At 45.5% G+C, this 20,227-nt stretch overlaps 1 protein-coding gene and 1 non-coding gene across 3 annotated transcripts in view; both read left to right on the top strand.

The window, feature by feature from the left end:
• Positions 1–20,227, top strand: part of LOC123758108 (uro-adherence factor A-like) — a 364,530-nt gene that overhangs the window by 125,600 nt on the left and 218,703 nt on the right. Inside the window, exon 2 of one of the 2 annotated variants that reach the window (XM_069338665.1) lies at positions 14,747–15,079. The exons of the other annotated variant lie outside the window; for it this stretch is intronic. Within the exon in view, the coding sequence (XP_069194766.1) occupies positions 14,943–15,079 (137 nt within the window). The 5' untranslated portion in view covers positions 14,747–14,942. The remainder of the gene's footprint in view (positions 1–14,746; positions 15,080–20,227) is intronic. 2 annotated transcript variants of the gene reach the window in all.
• Positions 14,044–14,227, top strand: LOC123748425 (U2 spliceosomal RNA). Its single transcript, XR_006771771.1, has one exon. It is a non-coding gene; the product is annotated as a U2 spliceosomal RNA (small nuclear RNA).

Genomic DNA, 20,227 nt, shown 5'->3' with positions numbered 1-20,227 from the left:
TTTTGTAGGTTGTGATCATGTCTCCCCTTACTCTTCTGTCTTCCAGTGTCGTAAGGTGCATTTCCCGCAGCCTTTCCTCGTAACTCATGCCTCTTAGTTCTGGGACTAGTCTAGTGGCATACCTTTGGACTTTTTCCAGCTTCGTCTTGTGCTTGACAAGGTACGGGCTCCATGCTGGGGCCGCATACTCCAGGATTGGTCTTACATATGTGGTGTACAAGATTCTGAATGATTCCTTACACAGGTTCCTGAACGCTGTTCTGATGTTAGCCAGCCTCGCATATGCCGCAGACGTTATTCTTTTTATGTGGGCTTCAGGCTTCAGGTTTGGTGTGATATCAACTCCTAGATCTTTCTCTCTGTTCGTTTCATTACGTACTTCATTTCCTATTCTATATCCTGTGTTTGGCCTCCTATTTCCACCACCTAGTTTCATTACTTTGCATTTACTCGGGTTGAACTTCAACAGCCATTTGTTGGACCATTCACTCAGTCTGTCTAGGTCATCTTGTAGCCTCCTACTATCGTCCTCAGTTTCAATCCTCCTCATAATTTTTGCATCATCGGCAAACATTGAGAGAAACGATTCTATACCCTCTGGAAGATCATTTACATATATCAGAAACAGTATAGGTCCAAGGACTGACCCCTGCGGTACTCCACTCGTAACGTCTCGCCAATCTGAGACCTCACCCCTCACACTGACTCGTTGTCTCCTGTTACTTAGGTACTCCTGTATCCAACGGAGTACCTTCCCTTTCACTCCAGCCTGCATCTCCAGTTTTTTCACTAGCCTCTTGTGTGGCACTGTGTCAAAGGCTTTCTGACAATCCAAAAATATGCAGTCTGCCCACCCTTCTCTTTCTTGCCTTATTTTTGTTGCCTGGTCGTAGAATTCAAGTAACCCTGTGAGGCAGGACCTGCCATCCCTGAATCCATGTTGATGCTGTGTTACAAAGTTCTTTCGCTCCAGATGTTCCACTAGCTTTCTTCGCACAATCTTCTCCATCAACTTGCATGGTATGCAGGTTAGGGACACTGGTCTGTAATTCAGTGCCTCCTGTCTATCCCCTTTCTTGTATATCGGGACTACGTTAGCTGCTTTCCAAATTTCTGGCAGTTCCCCTGTTGCCAGTGATTTGTTATACACCATGGAGAGCGGGAGGCACAGTTCTTCTGCTCCTTCCTTTAGTATCCAAGGGGAGATTTCATCTGGACCTATAGCCTTTGTCACATCCAATTCTAGTAAACACTTCCTTACTTCCCCGCTGGTAATCTCAAACTCTTCCAGTGGTTCCTGGTTAGCTATTCCCTCTCTTATCTCTGGGATTTCTCCTTGCTCTAAGGTGAAGACCTCCTGGAATTTCTTATTCAGTTCCTCACACACTTCCTTGTCGTTTGTAGTGAATCCTTCTGCCCCTAACCTTAATTTCATAACCTGTTCCTTTACTGTTGTTTTTCTCCTGATGTGGCTATGCAGCAATTTAGGCTGAGTCTTTGTCTTGCTTGCGATGTCATTTTCGTATTGTCTTTCTGCCTCTCTTCTCAGCCTAACAGACGTAACCTCAAGGTAACGTCAAGGTAACCTCAAGGTAACCTCAAGGTAACCTCAAGGTAACCTCAAGGTAACCTCAAGGTAACCTCAAGGTAACCTCAAAGTAACCTCAAGGTAACCTCAAGGGGTTGGCTTCTGCAACCGTTGCTCTTTTAATTCATTCAATTTCCCTACTACTCTAACTCTAAAAGGGAATTCTAGCGTCGGCATGGATCACCAAGGTCAAAAGCTTCCCACATATATATGTATATATATATATGTATATATATATATATATATATATATATATATATATATATATATATATATATATATATATATATATATATATATATATATATATATGTACATGTATGTAGAAGTATGTGTACATGTATATATAATAATTGTGTAACTATTATCATAATATTAATAATTAATAATTGTGTAACTAGCGTCAAAAATTTTTTATTTTCTTAGCTAAACGAACTAGAGGGTTCAGTTCCTGAACCGATTATGTGCCTCTGTAATATCCTTTACACCACCGCCCACGGGATGGGTATGGGGTGCATAATAAAGAAAGAAATTGAATTGCATGTCTTCATGTTCTATGGTATTCATTGTGTATTTCCACTAGTTCGATCCCTGCTAAGTATTTCTAAGTCGAGTTTACCATAAGACTTAGCCTACAGCCGTAGTTCCTGCCTGACATGCTACTGAACATTTTATCCAACTCTATGTCAGTTCCAAATACATTTAAATATGGCTCTCATATTCTCGTTGTGTAATTGGACAGTTACGTGTGGTTCCACCGGAATAAGATTACTGTCACATATGACTTTATAATTCGATAGTTCATGCATCTAAATGTGTATTCACAACAATTTTGTGATGTTAAATGATTATTGTGTCGAGTAGCAGTTGTTAACACAATAATTCGTTTATATAATTTTTTTACGGAACCCGCGCTGTCGTTTCCAGAACTGGCCCACGAGATGTTCAGATCACTCGACGAAGCTTCGACGTACAAGCAAGCTTGGCATCACACCCAATATAAAGTTTAAGAATAGGGTGAAGACGTTTCGTTCCCCCCCCCCCCCTTGGCCTCTTAATCATTTTTTGCTCTACGAGAGGTTTCAGTCCACGCTGAGCTGGCCTGAGGACACCTGAGATTTTGACACTCGTTTCAATGACATTCCTGTCAAACTCCCCTGTCAAACTCCCCTGTCAAACTCCCCACCTGATAATGACCTCGGAGTCATTATCAGGTGGGGAACCATTTTGGCAACATCGTTCGCAATGTTTTATTAGTGACTGCGTGTTGTGCCTGGGGCCATTTTCCCGCTTGGGAGATTAGCAGACATCACGAGCCAGCCAGAGCCGCCTTAACTGCTGCCATCTAAGACTAGAGCCTCAGTCTTAACTGCTGCCATCCAAGTCCAGAGCCTCAGTCTTAACTGCTGCCATCCAAGTCCAGAGCCTCAGTCTTAACTGCTGCCATCCAAGTCCAGAGCCTCACACAGTCGTAACTGCGGTCATTACCCAAAACAGGAAATTGAGAAAACCAGCATAGCTCTGTTTTAGCCATGAAAGCTGTTTCTGAATACAATCAACTAATACCAACTAATTCGATTTTTCCACACATTATGTGGCAGGTTTGGTCAGTTTCAGAATAGTTGCGAGCAGGAATTCATAGTTTGTAGTCGGAAGTATAAGTTTTTAATTAGATACAAGAATTCAAGAGAAAGAGAGAGAGAGGAGAGAGAGAGAGAGAGAGAGAGAGAGAGAGAGAGAGAGAGAGAGAGAGAGGGGAAGAGAGAGAGAGAGGGAGAAAGAGAGAGAGGGAGAGAGGGAAAGAGAGAGAGAGGGAGAGAGAGAGAGAGAGGAGAGAGAGAGAGAGAGAGAGAGAGAGAGAGAGAGAGAGAGAGAGAGAGAGAGAGAGAGAGAGAGAGAGTGAGAGAGAGAGAGAGAGAGGGGGAGAGAGAGAGAGAGAGAGGGGGGAGAGAGAGAGAGGGAGAAAGAGAGAGAGAGAGGGAGAGAGAGAGAGAGAGAGGGAGAGAGAGAGAGAGAGGGAGAGAGAGAGAGAGAGGGAGAGAGAGAGAGAGAGAGGGAGAGAGAGAGAGAGAGGGAGAGAGAGAGAGAGAGGAGAGAGAGAGAGAGAGAGAGGAGAGAGAGAGAGAGAGAGAGAGAGAGAGAGAGAGAGAGAGAGAGAGAGAGAGAGAGAGAGAGAGAGAGAGGAGAGAGAGAGAGAGGAGAGAGAGAGAGGGAGAGAGAGAGAGAGAGAGAGAGAGAGAGAGAGAGAGAGAGAGAGAGAGAGAGAGAGAGAGAGAGAGAGAGAGAGAGGGAGAGAGGGAGAGAGAGAGAGAGAGAGAGAGAGAGAGAGAGAGAGAGAGAGAGAGAGAGAGAGAGAGAGAGAGAGAGAGGGAGAGAGAGGGACAGGGAGAGAGAGAGAGAGGGAGAGGGAGAGAGAGGGACAGGGAGAGAGAGAGAGAGGGAGGGAGAGGGAGAGAGAGAGAGAGAGAGAGAGAGAGAGAGAGAGAGAGAGAGAGAGAGAGAGAGAGAGAGAGAGAGAGAGAGAGAGAGAGGAGAGAGAGAGAGAGAGGGAGAGAGAGGGACAGGGAGAGAGAGAGAGAGGAGAGGAGAGGGAGAGAGAGAGAGAGAGAGAGAGAGAGAGAGAGAGAGAGAGAGAGAGAGAGAGAGAGAGAGAGAGAGAGAGAGAGAGAGAGAGAGAGAGAGAGAGAGAGAGAGAGAGAGAGAGAGAGAGAGAGAGAGAGAGAGAGAGAGAGGGAGAGAGAGGGAGAGAGAGAGAGTGAGTTATACAGAAAATTTTATATTTACAAGACAAACGGCCACAAAAGCACTGTTGTGGGAAATAGTGTTCGCCTCAGCCGCAGGAAACACGCCCACATTAATTATACGCATACACTCACACATACAAGTATTAGAACCTTGTATTACCACATATGTAAGACCAATCCTTGAGTATGCGGTTCCAGCATGGAGCCCATACCTTGCCAAGCACAGGACGAAGCTGGAGAATGTTCAGAGGTATGCCACCAGATTAGTCCCAGAATTAAGAGGCATGAGTTACGAGGAAAGGCTCAGTTTCCACCTGTGTCCCTTAGTGCGTGTGCCCTCTGTGTTAAATAAACTGACTTTATCTACCCTATCAATTCCTCTGAGAATCTTGTGTGAGGCGATCATGTCTCCCTCAATTCTTCTGTCTTATAGTGACGTAAGGTTTAATTCCACTAGTCTTTCTTCGTAACTGATGCCCCTCAGCTCGGGTATTAATCTGGTGACGTACCTCTGAACTTTCTCTAACGTCGTCTTGTGCTTGACCGTGTAAGAACAACATGCTGGAGCTGCACACACACGAGCATTGGTCTGACATATGTGTATACAAGGTCCTGAATGATTCCTTTTACAAGTTTCTAAATACTTTTCTTATGTTGGCCAAACGAGCGTATGGTGCTAATGGTATTCTCTTTATGTGGACTTCAGGGCACAGGTCCGGCGTGATGTCAACCTTCGGATCTTTCTCGGAAATCTTGAAGGGCGAATCTTGGGGGATTTCATTTCTCAAATGGTACCTTGTGTCAGGCCTCCTCCTCTCTATGCCTACTTTTTACACTTGCTCAAGTAGCCATTCGCTGGACCATTCTTTCAGTTTGTCCAGGTCATCCTGAAGCCTCTTGCTGTCCTCCTTTGTCTTAATCCTTCTCATAATTTTGACAGCATCAGCAAACATTGAGAGGAAGGAGTCTATACCCTCTGGGAGATCATTGACGTATATAAGAAACATGATAGGTCCGAGTACAGAACCCTATTTTGTATTTTGTAATATTGTATTGTATAACAATCTTGCAGAAAGGGTTTTTGAATTTGTATAATTCTTTTCGTTATATTATTATTTATTTGAATAATATGTGTTTTCGTTATACTATCTAAATTGTTTTATATAATGGTTAATAAGCGGGAGAGATTTGGAACGTTTTATTGGAGAGGGAGACAAACAGAGGTCTGGGGTAAGAAATATGAGAAGTTCAGAATTATGAGGGAAAGGGGAGAAGATGAGAGAGAGAGGAAGGGTCGAGTTCTTGGCTAGGGGGTGAGGGAAAAGGAAGGAGGAGGAGGAGGAGGAAGAAGAGGGAGAGTAGGGAAGAGGGGAGAGGGGAAGGTAGAAGAACTGGCCTGTGTTTATATCATTAGCGTGCAGGAGCATCTCCGGTGCCGCCTCTCATTGGTCTCAGCCTCCTAGCCATTTTTGAAAGCCTCCCTCTGATTGGCTATAGCGACACGCCATGTTTCATTTTGTACGCTGGAAAGATAGTTGTAGATATCTGAAGGCTACATTCTTGCTTGATGTAAACAGGGTATACCAAGATTAGATTGGATTAGTATACCAAGATAATATTTACAAATATTTACAATTAAGAATGGCGCATGTTATTAGTGTATATGTGTGTGTACTCACCTAATTGTGCTTGCGGGGGTTGAGCTTTGGCTCTTTGGTTCCGCCTCTCAACTGTCAATCAACTGGTGTTCAGATTCCTGAGCCTACTGGGCTATATCACACATACTCTATCACACTCACACGTGTGTGTGCGTGTGTGTGAGGCAACATACTAATGCGATATTTAGCATCACTCATGGAGTGGTGTATGGTTTGCTGCTGGTCCCTGCACTCAATACGCACAGTGGTTTGGTAATTAACATGCGGACGGTAATTTGATATTTAACATGTGGACGGTAGTTTGATAATTAACATGTGTTGATACTGGAGTCGGAATGTGGATTATATAAGATTCTCTTTTTCTTCATTTTTGCTACTTTTTATATTATATAATAATATAATAAATTATATTAACTCAAATTAATATATTATTCATATTACTTTTGTGTTAGAAGATTTGGCTCGGAAATCCTTTGTTAAAACCGTGTCTGTACGAACCAATGGTACGGTTATAATGGCTCTCATTTTCACTCTTGTCTTACCAATTTGGGAGGGGAACCCTGGTCGACGACCGGGCCGCGGGGTCGCTAAGCCCCGAAATCACCTCACGATCAAGGTCAGGTCAACCCAGGCATCAGACAGTGAGTTCCCAATTACATGCCCTGTGCTACAATCCCCCCCCCCTTCTCACTCCCCCCTTAGTGGGTGAGCAATGGGGCTGTTGAACATGCTGGTTTGACAATTATGTTCACTCACATGAATGAGTTAATTGATTTGCATAATGGTCCTGTATTTGTCAATAATTACATTTGTTTCTTCTCGGAATGAAGGAACGTTTTTCTTCTGAGGGAATTGAAAGCGGTCCAACAATATTCAAGAAAAAAATTCTTTGTTGGGTAATTGGTATATTCATTGTCTGATGCTTGTGTTGCGTGAGAATAATAGGGGAGGGAGGGGGATAAGAAATGATGGGGAGGGGGGTAAGTAATGATTTGGGGGAGGGGAGGTTAGGGTAATGGGGAAGGAAAATGCGTGTGTTGTGAAGGGAAGTCTATAAGAATAGAAAATTATGAGTATGGTAGGAGAGGAATTGACGTCGGAAATTGAATAGGGAATCTAGTTAGGGGGGAAAAAAAGGTTAGGAGAGAGTGAGAGAGAGTTGAGGGGAAGCAACTTAACGATCAATATATTGGTAAAGGAGGAAATCTAGATGTTTATCTCTCAGAATGTTTGGTAATATGTAAATTTTTTTGTGATGTGTGTATATGTATATATTAACACGATGTACTGAACGGGGTGAGAATAGCTTGAACTACCTCAATCCCTTTGTGTGTATTTTACCTCAATAAACTTATTTCAATTTCAATTCAATCAATATATACAGGTAAGTGTCCTTATGCCCTTAGTGCGGTTATTGACCTTCAGGTGAGCAGGGAGCCACGCTGGACTGGTGGCGGGTCCAGTGCATACATTTGTACAGTATTTATAAATAGACAAATGTTCATACTCCCAATTTCAAATTCTTGTATTATAATATAATTTATCCTCACGTTCTCCTCTGTAAGCGAGTGTGGTCTTCGACCCACAAGTATAACTTGCTATGTTATTTTACTTGTTCCATTTCACCGCCATTTTCCTGTGACAAGTTATCAATATCTTCCCTGACACGCCTGAGCTCCAGTGCTTCAAGAACCTTTCGTAGCGATATATTTACTATTATACTATATTATACTATATTATAAACAAAATAAACAATGTTTATTATGTTCTCCTGACGAAGCATCATTTCGTGGGCAACTCGGCCGTTGTTGTAGCCTTTTGGGAAGCAATTATATATTTATCCAACTGACGGGACGTCACAAGCCATGTTTAATCACACTAAAATAATAATAATAATTGAAAACGTCATCCTCGTACCGCTAGTCTTTCCCATTCTTATATCAGGACATATGTAAGAATACACACCACAGCTTCCTTGAGATGGCATTCTCAAGCTTCATGGCATTCTTAGCGGACCAGAGGCCTTCCGGAATATGTACCGAAATTACTTCATTAGAAGAAGTAATCCTATGGGAAGTAGTAGACAAAGAATCAATGTTCAATTGTAGGAATGGAAGGAGAGGACACATAAAGGTTAGAGACACAGATGAGTCACAGTGATGCCAGAACTTATTCTGTGTTACATTTGTCAAAACATGGAAAGACTCAGGGGCTTAGGAGTAGGTGAAGCTAACTCAATACACAACGTTAAATGTAAATATCATACAAAAGGGTGCGTGGGAACGAAACTGTTGCATGGAAACCCAGAAATCTTCGGGAGGCGGGGTTAGGAGCTTACGCTCGACTCTACAAATACCTGTAGGAGAGTCCCGTTGGATGGGGAATAGGTGATACTAGTGTTGCTGGGGTGGAGGGCCGGGGCGGGTGTGTGTGTGTGGGACATGTGTGTACGCGAGACCGCGCGTGTGTGTGTGTGCGCGTGTGAGTGCACGTGTGGTCATGTAGGCGGGGTCTCCAGACAGTATGACCATGTGGACGCGCGGTTGCCACCTCGGTCATTATGCCACAGGACCTTCACACTAACTACGGCAACCATCGTCTATGTCGGCGGAGCCAGGGAACGCACGCTAGTGACGCGAGCGCATGCTTGGAAGTGTGACTGGCGTGGGTGGAGTGTGTATAACAGGTTCGGCAGTGTGACTGAAGTGTGAGAGGACGATGGCAACAGCCTCATGCTGGAGTGCGTGTTTACAGTAGGGAGGACAGTGTCGGTCCCTGCACCCACGCGCGTGGGTGTCTGCATTGTCTGTCTGTCTGTGGGCGTGTCGGAGTCTGCCAGCACACGTCTGCGTCTGCGTCGCCTTCACCACATCATGGGACATACCAGTGATTAAGGTCTCACACGAGTGATCTTATTACAGCGAATCTCTTTGAGTGATTGTGAAGTGTCTCAAACACAAATGAGGATGACAGTGACAATAATAGTGGTGATACTAATGATGGTGATGCTGGTAATATATGTTCTGGTAACATTATAGTTACGTGGGCAACACACGTCTAGTTGTCTTGACAAAAGTTGTCATAAAGAGTCATATTGTGCTATACTGTATATAACTACTTTATACTGTATATAAATTTAATTTTCAGCTGTACCGAATAGAAACATTCATTTGAAAACATCATTAAAATTTTCATTTTAAATATGAAACATCATATTCCTGTATAAGAGCGTCCTCTTTTAACCATATTTTCTATACAAAGAATATAATTATATTATAAAAATACATCTCAAAGCACAAAATTAGGGGAATGTATTCCAGAGACAGATTATTATATCTGGAGGTTATCTTGAGATGATTTCGGGGCTTTAGTGTCCCCGCGGCCCGGTCCTCGACCAGGCCTCCACCCCCAGGAAGCAACCCGTGACAGGTGACTAACACCCAGGTACCTATTTTACTGCTAGGTAACAGGGGCATAGGGTGAAAGAAACTCTGCCCATTGTTTCTCGCCGGCGCCTGAGATCGAACCTAGGACCACAGGATCACAAGTCCAGTGTGCTGTCCGCTCGGCCGACCGGCTCCCTCGCCGGTCGGAGTAATGTAGAGACAAGGGTTGAAGCAAAGTGTAAATATCGAGAGCGTCCTCTGCCGGTGTGTAGGGATACTTTCCCCCTATACATGTGATTTCCTGTTACGCTTCCTGTTCCTGTTGCCTGCAGTGTGGTAGTGTGTGTGTTCAGTTGTCGCTCGATAAATGTGTGTGTCCAGGTGTCGGTACTAGTGTGTGTGGTCAGGTGACAACAGGACTACTGGGGTGTGTTAAAAGTGTCGAAGGTGGGAAGGTCTCGTAGCGCTCATGGGAAGGTGTCGTAGCGCTCATGGGAAGGTGTCGTAGCGCTCATGGGAAGGTGTCGTAGTGCTCATGGGAAGGTGTCGTAGTGCTCATGGGAAGGTGTCGTAGTGCTCATGGGAAGGTGTCGTAGTGCTCATGGGAAGGTCTCGTAGTGCTCATGGGAAGGTGTCGTAGTGCTCATGGGAAGGTCTCGTAGTGCTCATGGGAAGGTGTCGTAGTGCTCATGGGAAGGTGTCGTAGTGCTCATGGGAAGGTGTCGTAGTGCTCATGGGAAGGTGTCGTAGTGCTCATGGGAAGGTGTCGTAGCGCGCATGGACTTATATAAAGTATCATAGTGCGTATGGACTTATATAAGTGTCACTCAGCTCTTGTGTGTTAGTAGTGTTATTTTTATATATATTGAGGGAGTTTCAGGACTAAGGGCAACTACTGACCTTCCTCACGATGCAATCCACAACAGTTGACTAACTCCGGGATTCCTATATAGTAAACATATATATTGTTTGATGGAAGAGAAGAAGCAGGTGAGAGGAAACATGCCCATCCATTTCTCTCCCGCCCGGGGGGGGGGGGGTCGAGTTCGCCATCCTTGAGTGTGACTTAAGGACGCAGACCACTGCACTACAAAACCCCATAATACCCGAGAGGTATATCGCTCATATTCTCAGCGCTAGTGTGTGTATATCGCTCACACAGGTCAGTGCTAATTAACCTTAAACACCCTCAGGTGCGTATACCTCCCCACATTATATCATATCAACGTTAATTATGGCAGGCTTGTGAGCTCGTTAACTATGCTCAAGTTATCCCGTGAACGGCTGGCAGACTACAGCCACGTGTATCTTGGTTATCTTGAGGTTATCTTGAGATGATTTCGGGGCTTTAGTGTCCCCGCGGCCCGGTCCTCGACCAGGCCTTCACCCCCAGGAAGCAGCCCGTGACAGCTGACTAACACCCAGGTACCTATTTTACTGCTAGGTAACAGGGGCATAGCGTGAAAGAAACTTTGCCCATTGTTTCTCGCCGGCGCCTGGGATCCAGGACCACAGGATCACAAGTCCAGTGTGCTGTCCACTCGGCCGACCGGCTTCCCAAGTAGAGTAGTTGTAGAGTAGAGTTCTATCAGAGACTTACCCTTAAGTTCTACTTGTGTTTCTGAAGACAAAATTTATGATCCTACCGTCAGTTGTGTTCTGTAAACGTGTTTACAGGTGGTGTTTATGTGGTCCTGATTTACAGCCAGGTGTGAGGGAGAGTCCCCTCAGATAGGTGTGAGAGTGTCGCAGGTACAGAGCCAGGTGTGAGAGTGTCGCAGGTACAGAGCCAGGTGTGAGTGTCGCAGGTACAGAGCCAGGTGTGAGAGTGTCGCAGGTACAGAGCCAGGTGTGAGAGTGTCGCAGGTACAGAGCCAGGTGTGAGAGTGTCGCAGGTACAGAGTATGTGTGTATGTGTGTGTTGCAGGTACAGAGCCAGGTGTGTGAGTGAGGCAGATAGAGCCAGGTGTGAGAGTGACGCAGGTACAGAGCCAGGTGTGTGAGTGATGCAGGTACAGAGCCAGGTGTGAGAGTGACGCAGGTACAGAGCCAGGTGAGAGTGTCTCAGGTACAGAGTCAGGTGTGAGAGTGTCGTAGGTACAGAGCCAGGTGTGAGAGTGACGCAGGTAGAGAACCAGGTGTACGTGTCACAGGTAGAGAGCCAGGTATGAGGGGAAAGCCTCGGGTACTACTGAACATCAGGAGACACACACACACACATGCGGGGACCGGAAAGGCTCAGCGGAAAAGTGGTTAATTACCGTAGAGGGAGCGGTCCGTGGACCATTGACCCTCCTACCTATCAATATTTACCTAACAGAGCTTACCTGAATTTACCCGAGGGGGCCAAAATCTCCAGTGGTGGCCTCGACGGGGGATAGGAAACCGTTGGCTTGTAACAGGTTCCCTCAATTGTCCTACCTAAGATTGTAGGTAAGACGTCCGAGGAACACAGACCTACCTAACAGTCCTTACCTAACTGCTTATTTAATAGTAAGCAGTTAGCTTCCTCAACACCTTACTTGCCTAACAGTGTAAGGGGTCAAGGAAAAAAGACCTACCTAACAGGCCTTGTCTAACAGAGTTTACCTAACCATGAACAAATCCACAAGGGCCGTGACGAGGGTTCGAACCTGCGTCCGGGAGCATTACAGACACTGCCTTAATCGACTGAGCTACGACAGGGTAAAAAGAGTTGAAACCGAAGTTCTACTGAACTTACTGGATCCCGTAGCCTCTCCGAGGCACAAACCAGGATTTTACACAACTCTTGAAATAGCACTTTCTCTGTAACTAGCTGACATTATCTCTGTAACTAGCTGACATTATCTCTGTAACTAGCTGGCATTATCTCTGTAACTAGCTGACATTATCTCTGTAACTAGCTGACATTATCTCTGTAACTAGCTGACATTATAACTATAAGGTGTGAAGGATAGAGGAAATTGTTTATGTAATAATCTAAGATGAGGTCTGATAAAGACCTTTTGTGCTCTCTGTAATGCTTTTGCGCTACCGCTCACAGGATGAGTATGGGGTGCACAATAAACTACTGCTCACAGGATGAGTATGGGGTGCACAATAAACTACCGCTCACAGGATGAGTATGGGGTGCACAATAAACTACTGCTCACAGGATGAGTATGGGGTGCACAGTAAACTACCGCTCACAGGATGAGTATGGGGTGCACAGTAAACTACCGCTCACAGGATGAGTATGGGGTGCACAGTAAACTACCGCTCACAGGATGAGTATGGGGTGCACAGTAAACTACTGCTCACAGGATGAGTATGGGATGCACAATAAATTAGGCAACAATCAAATACAGTATACACCACTGGATAAAGAGTACCTGATCAACCAGGTTGTGATTCATACGTCAGGCTGCGAGCAGCCGCGTCCAACAGCCTGGTTGAGCAGTCCAGCAACCAGGAGGCCTGGTCGAGGACCGGGCCGCGGGCACATTGAGCCCCGAAATCATCGCAAGGTAACCGCCAGGGTTGTGGTGTACACTGCAGTATCCCTCAGTTAAAACTGGCAATTTCGGCAGGTAAATCGACGACTTAGGCAGCTATCTTAATTAGATATCACCTATTTAACTCCTATGGTTAGTTAAATAGGTGATATCGCCCTTGTACGATCTATCACACAGGTGGTGGATTAGTTATAGCTTACGAGTTCTCAACCCGCATGACGCCGCCTGCAGGAAGTGGGAAGATATTTTTCAAGTTTAATAATGAGTATGTGTTTATGAAACTTTTTAGTGGAGGTGTGGGATGGGGGATTGTAGAGTGGGAGGATGTTTAGGGAAGTCTATCAGTGGAAGTGTTTATCACTATCATTCTATCAGTGTTTATCAGTGGAAGTGTTTATCACTATCATTCTATCAGTGTTTATCAGTGGAAGGGAAGGGAATTATCAGGGGGGGAAGCGCGACTGTGCGAAGTGCCATTGCGACTATATAGCACTTGGAAGGGATCAGGATAAGGATTTGGGATGGGACGAGGGAAAGGAATGGTGCCCAACCACTTGGACGGTCGGGGGATTGAACGCCGACCTGCATGAAGTGGGACCGTCGCTCTACCGTCCAGACCAAGTGGTTGGGCAGGGAAACGTGTTTTTAAATTTAGTTACACAGAGAAATCACATTATCTTGGTGTATCAATGAGAAACCCCACAGGAGCCGTGATGAGGGTTCGAACCTAGGCTCTGGGTGCTGCCAAGATGTACGCTCTAGTCACTAGACTAATGGCTGACTAGAGCGTGCATCTGGGAACACCTCCGAGCATAGATTCGAACCCTCATCACGGCTCCTGTGGATTTTATCTTTAAATTTATTATTATTAGAGAGCTAATTTTATTAGAATTTTTTTTAGAACAACCTTAATGTTTAAAGTTTTTTTTATAAAGTGCAGGATATTTAGTTAATAAAGCTCGAAACATTTCTGTAACGGGAAAAATGTTGGTCACAAGTACTTGTCTGAGTCTCCCTACCACGTGATCTTTTACCCCCCGGGCTGTGTAGCGCCCGCTGCTCTCACCAACACAAACCCGAGCTGTGAGTTATCTTCCAGCTGTGACCAGCCCATGAAGTGAAAGGGCTGTCACAAGTTGGTGGACGTGTACACCAGGAAAGAGGCTGTAGAGAGGGCATGTGAGGTGGGGGATTACCAGAGGGGCACGAAGGGGAGGAGATATCTGTGCTTATCAGCTTAATATCTGATACGATCCCCATGTGGGATCCTCGATATTAAACTGATTTTTGAAACATGGCGAAGTGCTAGGAGCTTGCTCCACCTTTGCCGCGGATCGGCCTGGTATTGCAGGAGATTTGTCATGGTTGAGGTTTGGATATGTGGGGGGGGGGGGATTGGTGTTTGGGGGTGGAGGGAAGGGGTAGGGGCGTGGGAGGGGAGTTAGGGAGGGGATAGGGACTGTCAGCTCCAATGTAAGGGGTGTTAGGGGGGGTGTGGGTGGTCAAGGGAAAGGTAGGTGCGAAATGGGTGTTATTGACAAGTTTGAGAGTTTGGGATAAAGGTATTAGGCGCGAGTATTGTTCGTTCCTGATAGTGGCTGACAGTTGGAGTGGGGGACACTTCCTTAGCGGGAGCTCGGCCGCGTGACGCTGAATCCATCAACAATAATACAATACACTGCAATACAGTACAAAAAAGATATTAGTCAACCATCAACCATCAACCAATCAACCATCAACCAGTGTAAATTACCGCGTGACACTTCTAGGGGCTATTTCTATTCACACCTAAAATCATTGAAACTCATCATCTATACGTAGATCTTCATGCTATTTAAACAAATGTTTATTTTGTACTAATATATATTAAATTAAATATATATTTCTTTTACAGGGATACTTGTTATTTTTAATTATATAATTATTTACAAAAAAATGAAGATAAAGGCAAGTTATGTGTAGTATTAATTTCAAAGTGCACTGAAAATTTTAGAAACTATCAAGAAAATGTGAACAGAAAAAATAAAAATAAATATATATATATATAGAGAGAGAGAGGGAGAGTGATCGAGGAGCTTGGTGGACCCGACATGTATGGAAGACAGCAGATGCACGAGGAGCCTGTTACCTGCGGCTGCGGATTGGTCCGCAGCCCGGCTCGTCAGAGGCGAGGCAACCAACCAGAGCCCGTCTCAAGGCTCTATTTTGACTACATTCGGGTACCCAGGTAAGCTGATTTTTGTCTTAGACATTTTGTTGCAATATTGTAATATATATAGCTGCTTGCATCCCTTCCACCCCCCGTCCCATCCCAAATCCTTATCCTGATCCCTTCCAAGTGCTATATAGTCGTAATGGCTTGGTGCTTTCCCCTAATAATTCCATTCCAGAAATCTATCTCATACTCATACTTTCTTCTAGAATTCATCACACTTGTACATTATTACTTAGATGTAAATATGTGTTCATCCCTCTGGCTATACAGCCTATGTTATAATGTCTATCATTCCCACAGCTGTAGTGTTGTTAAGGCTTAATAAATATTTGTAGGACTAATAAGTAAATAACATAGCAGTAAAGGGTAAGAGTATTAGAACTAATTTGCTGAGTTTCCGGCAAAATGCGAGCCAGAGACATGTTGGTTCCCCGGAGAATGGTTGGTGCCACTCCCGTAGATTTACTCTGGTGGTTTAGGAAGGCCTGGAGCCGGTGGAGAGGGTCAGGAAAGCGGGGAGAGGAAGGAGGAAGGAAAATGGAGAAAGAAGAGGAAGCGATGATCTGGCTCTCTTCAGAGGAGGAGGAGGAGGAGGAGGAGGAGGAGGAGGAGGAGGAGGAGGAGGAGGAGGAGAAGGAGGAGGAGGAGGAGGAGGAGGAGGAGAAGGAGGAGAGCGATGTGGGGGGCAGCAGCAAGGAGTAGTAGTAAGGGCGGGGTGGGCCCAAAGTGTTCTGTATCGGCTGCTATCGAGTCAGTTTAAAGCTTTTGGTTCTCAGGTTTAGTATTACTTGGCTTCTCGTTCTGCGTGAAATATGTTTATTTTTGCACCCTAAGCAGACACAAACAGACTCAGTTCACTGTTTAAGCATGATTTGTGCTACTTTTTTATTTATATATTAATATTTGTATTTATTAAAATGTCTTATTTTGTAGCAGTATAAAACTATTATTATTATTATTACCATTTGAATCGGAAGAAGAGTAGTCGGTGGGGGGGGGGGAGGTATCACCCCCCCTTCCCTCACCTGCCTGATGGTAGGTCCCCTCACCCTCCTGGTTGGTGGTCTGGTCAACCAGGCTGTTAGATCCAGTTGCTTGCAACCTAACGTGTGAATCACAGCCTGGTTGATCAGATAACCTTTAAAGGTGTTTTATAAAGTTCTCTTTTGAACGCCGTAAGAGGTCGGCCAGTTATGCCCCTTATGTGCAAAGGGAGTGTGTTTAAGTGTTACGACTTTGATGTTGATAGTATGGACTCAGCGTGCCCCGCCTCACGTGCTCCGCCTCACGTGCCCCGCCTCACGTGCCCCGCCTCACGTGCCCCGCCTCACACAGCCCGCCAACATAAACAAAGACCAAGTCCATTCCATGCACCCGCCAAACCCTTGTTTATGAATAGAGAATGTTTCACACACGACTCACAACTGATGACATTCGAATACTTCTCGGGCAGTACTTCGGTTATGACTTTTGTTCGAACCACAACGCTATAAATGTTCAGCCCGTCCTTCAAACAAAGACCAAAAAGTGATTACATGCACCTATGAATGAAAATGAAAAACCCTGTTTATGAATGAAAAAACGGTTTACACACGACTCACAACTGATGACGTTCGAACACTTCCGGAACAAGTGCGTCACTGACGAATTTAGTTCGAACCCCAACTTTATAAATGCTTCACCCACGTACTACAAATACAAATAATAATACCAGCATTATCCTCACTTTAATAAGCCCTAATCGAAATCCTCAGATTAGGCAAAATTGTAATTGATTTTGTCAATAAAGATGTAAATAATAATAATAATAATAATAATAATAATAATAATAATAATAATAATAATAATAATAATAACTAACTGGTTAAGAAGCAGCGTGTGCTTCACGCTGCTTCTTGTTCTCCACAAGAACAACAGATGTGTGTGTGTGTGGTAACTTTACATACGACACCGTTACTTAAGGGTGCTTCGTGCCACATGTAAAGTGCCTTGTACCTCATCGGACGAAGCTCTAGTTACGAACCGTTATATAATAAATTACCATATTACTGGTAGAACGATAAACAGTAGTTATTTGTAGCATACATAACGAGGTAGCGACATGAGGGAGAGGACTGGAGGGCTGGCTGAGTGGGGGTTCATCACTTGGCTGCACCCAAGGAATAAATCACCCCAGAGCTTCTGAAAGACAGAGAGATCCGGGTTGTTGGCGCTGGATGGAGAGGTAGGCCTAGCTATGGCAGCTACAGGGAGGTAGGCTTAGTTATTATAGCAGCTACTGGGAGGTAAGCTTAATTAATAGAGTAACAACTGGGAAGTAGGCCTAGTTAACGTATCAGTTATGGACTATCTCAGTAGGGGTGTTAGAAAACAACAACAATGAACGGTATGGAGTAAAACGGAATTGTTGAATGTGTGGACATTTGTAAAGTTCATTTGGTTCCTGGTAATCGGAGGAATGGGGGAATTATCAGGGAAAATCGCCTAAGCCATTACGACTATATAGCACTGGGAAGAAGTCAGGATAAGGATTTGGGTTGGGACGGGGGGAAGGAATGGTGCCCAACCACTTGTGGATGGTCGGGGATTGAACGCCGACCTGCATGAAGCGAAACTGTCGCTCTACCTTCTAGCCCAAGTGGTTGAGGAGGAAAAAAAAACCTATTCCCGAGTAAATTTTTATTAATAATAGATAGAAAGACTTGACCAGATGTATGGCCTTTGACTCTTCAACAAAGGTTGTGGAAAACAATTTGTGTAAAAGAAAATTTAAGTAGAGACAAAGATGAAAAATAGTTGGATAGGTTGATGGTAGTTGGAAGACGAGGCACATTAAGAGGGAGTGTCTAAGGCGGAGGGAGCACAGGAGGCACCAGCTCCTCCTGCCTGAGGAAGCAGGAACAATTACACCGCCTGATCCAGGCCATAAATTTGTGGGGAATAATTTATGGAGTGAGTGTGGGAAGCAGTGGCGCGAGGCAGGAAAAGAAGGTGGGGCAGTGACAAGGAAGTGGGGGAGTGGTAGGGAAGTGGGGGAGTGACAAGGAAGTGGGGGAGTGACAAGGAAGTGGAGGAGTGGTAGGGAAGTGGAGGAGTGACAGGGAGGCGAGGAGGTTGCAAGGTTGGGGGAACGTGAGAGGTGGAAGAGGTATAGGGAGGTGGAATATAAAAGTTTAGCAAGAAAAATCTCACAGCCCCGCTCCTGTGCCAGGTAAGTCCACTACGTGTCCAAAGTCACCATAGCTACCTTGAGATGCCTCGGGGCTTAGTGTCCCCGAGGCCCGGTCCTCGACCAGGCCTCCTGGAACTTTTTGTTCCGAGTAGCTGAATCTAAATCAACAACAACAGAGAAATCTTTAGAAAGTGTAAGACGCAGGAAGCCTGTTGACGAGAGGAAGTGTTGGAAATACAGTATATTGTATTACTGCTGGTGTTGAGTAAAGAAATGAGAGGCAATTGAAGAGTATGTGCGTGTGTGTGTGTGTGAGAGAGAGAGAGAGAGAGAGAGAGAGAGAGAGAGAGAGAGAGAGAGAGAGAGAGAGAGAGAGAGAGAGAGAGAGAGAGAGAGAGAGAGAGAGAGAGAGAGAATAGTACTTGAACAATTACCAGGATGAAACCATAATTATTTGGTTAAACAGGAAATGGTAAACAGTTTGTAAAATGGTGAAGGACTAAGTTGGAAATTTTGGTTGTAGGACTACGTAAGATGTGATTAATGCGTCCCTTGACTAGGTCTGGGCAGAGATTGGTCACTGGGAGTGTGGCTGTAGGTCTGGGCAGAGATTGGTCACTGGGAGTGTGGCTGTAGGTCTGGGCAGAGATTGGTCACTGGGAGTGTGGCTGTAGGTCTGGGCAGAGATTGGTCACTGGGAGTGTGGCTGTAGGTCTGGGCAGAGATTGGTCACTGGGAGTGTGGCTGTAGGTCTGGGCAGAGATTGGTCACTGGGAGTGTGGCTGTAGGTCTGGGCAGAGATTGGTCACTGGGAGTGTGGCTGTAGATCTGGGCAGAGATTGGTCACTGGGAGTGTGGCTGTAGATCTGGGCAGAGATTGGTCACTGGGAGTGTGGCTGTAGGTCTGGGCAGAGATTGGTCACTGGGAGTGTGGCTGTAGGTCTGGGCAGAGATTGGTCACTGGGAGTGTGGCTGTAGGTCTGGGCAGAGATTGGTCACTGGGAGTGTGGCTGTAGATCTGGGCAGAGATTGGTCACTGGGAGTGTGGCTGTAGATCTGGGCAGAGATTGGTCACTGGGAGTGTGGCTGTAGATCTGGGCAGAGATTGGTCACTGGGAGTGTGGCTGTAGATCTGGGCAGAGATTGGTCACTGGGAGTGTGGCTGTAGGTCTGGGCAGAGATTGGTCACTGGGAGTGTGGCTGTAGGTCTGGGCAGAGATTGGTCACTGGGAGTGTGGCTGTAGATCTGGGCAGAGATTGGTCACTGGGAGTGTGGCTGTAGATCTGGGCAGAGATTGGTCACTGGGAGTGTGGCTGTAGGTCTGGGCAGAGATTGGTCACTGGGAGTGTGGCTGTAGATCTGGGCAGAGATTGGTCACTGGGAGTGTGGCTGTAGGTCTGGGCAGAGATTGGTCACTGGGAGTGTGGCTGTAGGTCTGGGCAGAGATTGGTCACTGGGAGTGTGGCTATAGGTCTGGGCAGAGATTGGTCACTGGGAGTGTGGCTGTAGGTCTGGGCAGAGATTGATCACTGGGAAATAGGCTTGGGGCTGGCAGAAGAGGCAGCGGCTGGCGTGTCGTTAAGATTCTTGTGGGTGAACTAAAGAGTGTTGTTGCGGCAGTGTTGTATGTGAGAAATATAGCTGTTTCTGCCCCCCCTCTCGGCCTCCATGATGAGATTCCTCTGGGTCAACAGGCTTTGCCACATCCAATTCAAGCAAAATGCTTCCATATCTCCCCACAGGTAATCTCAAACTCCGCCAGTGGCGCCTAGTTAGACATTCCTTCTCTTAGTTAAGGAACTTTTTCTTGCTCTGTTGTGGAGAACTCTGGGACTTCTCCTTACTCTACTGTAAAGACCTCCTGGAATCTCTTATTGAGTTCCTCATACAACTTCTTGTCATTTGTGGTGAACCTGACTGCCTCTATCCTCAGTTTCATTACCTGGTCCGCCATTATTGTTTTCCTCCTTATGTGGCTGTTTAGCAA

The sequence above is a fragment of the Procambarus clarkii genome, chromosome 40 (genome assembly GCF_040958095.1).
Source record: "Procambarus clarkii isolate CNS0578487 chromosome 40, FALCON_Pclarkii_2.0, whole genome shotgun sequence".
NCBI classification, from domain to species: domain Eukaryota; kingdom Metazoa; phylum Arthropoda; class Malacostraca; order Decapoda; family Cambaridae; genus Procambarus; species Procambarus clarkii.
This window is presented reverse-complemented; position numbering and strand designations above follow the sequence as displayed.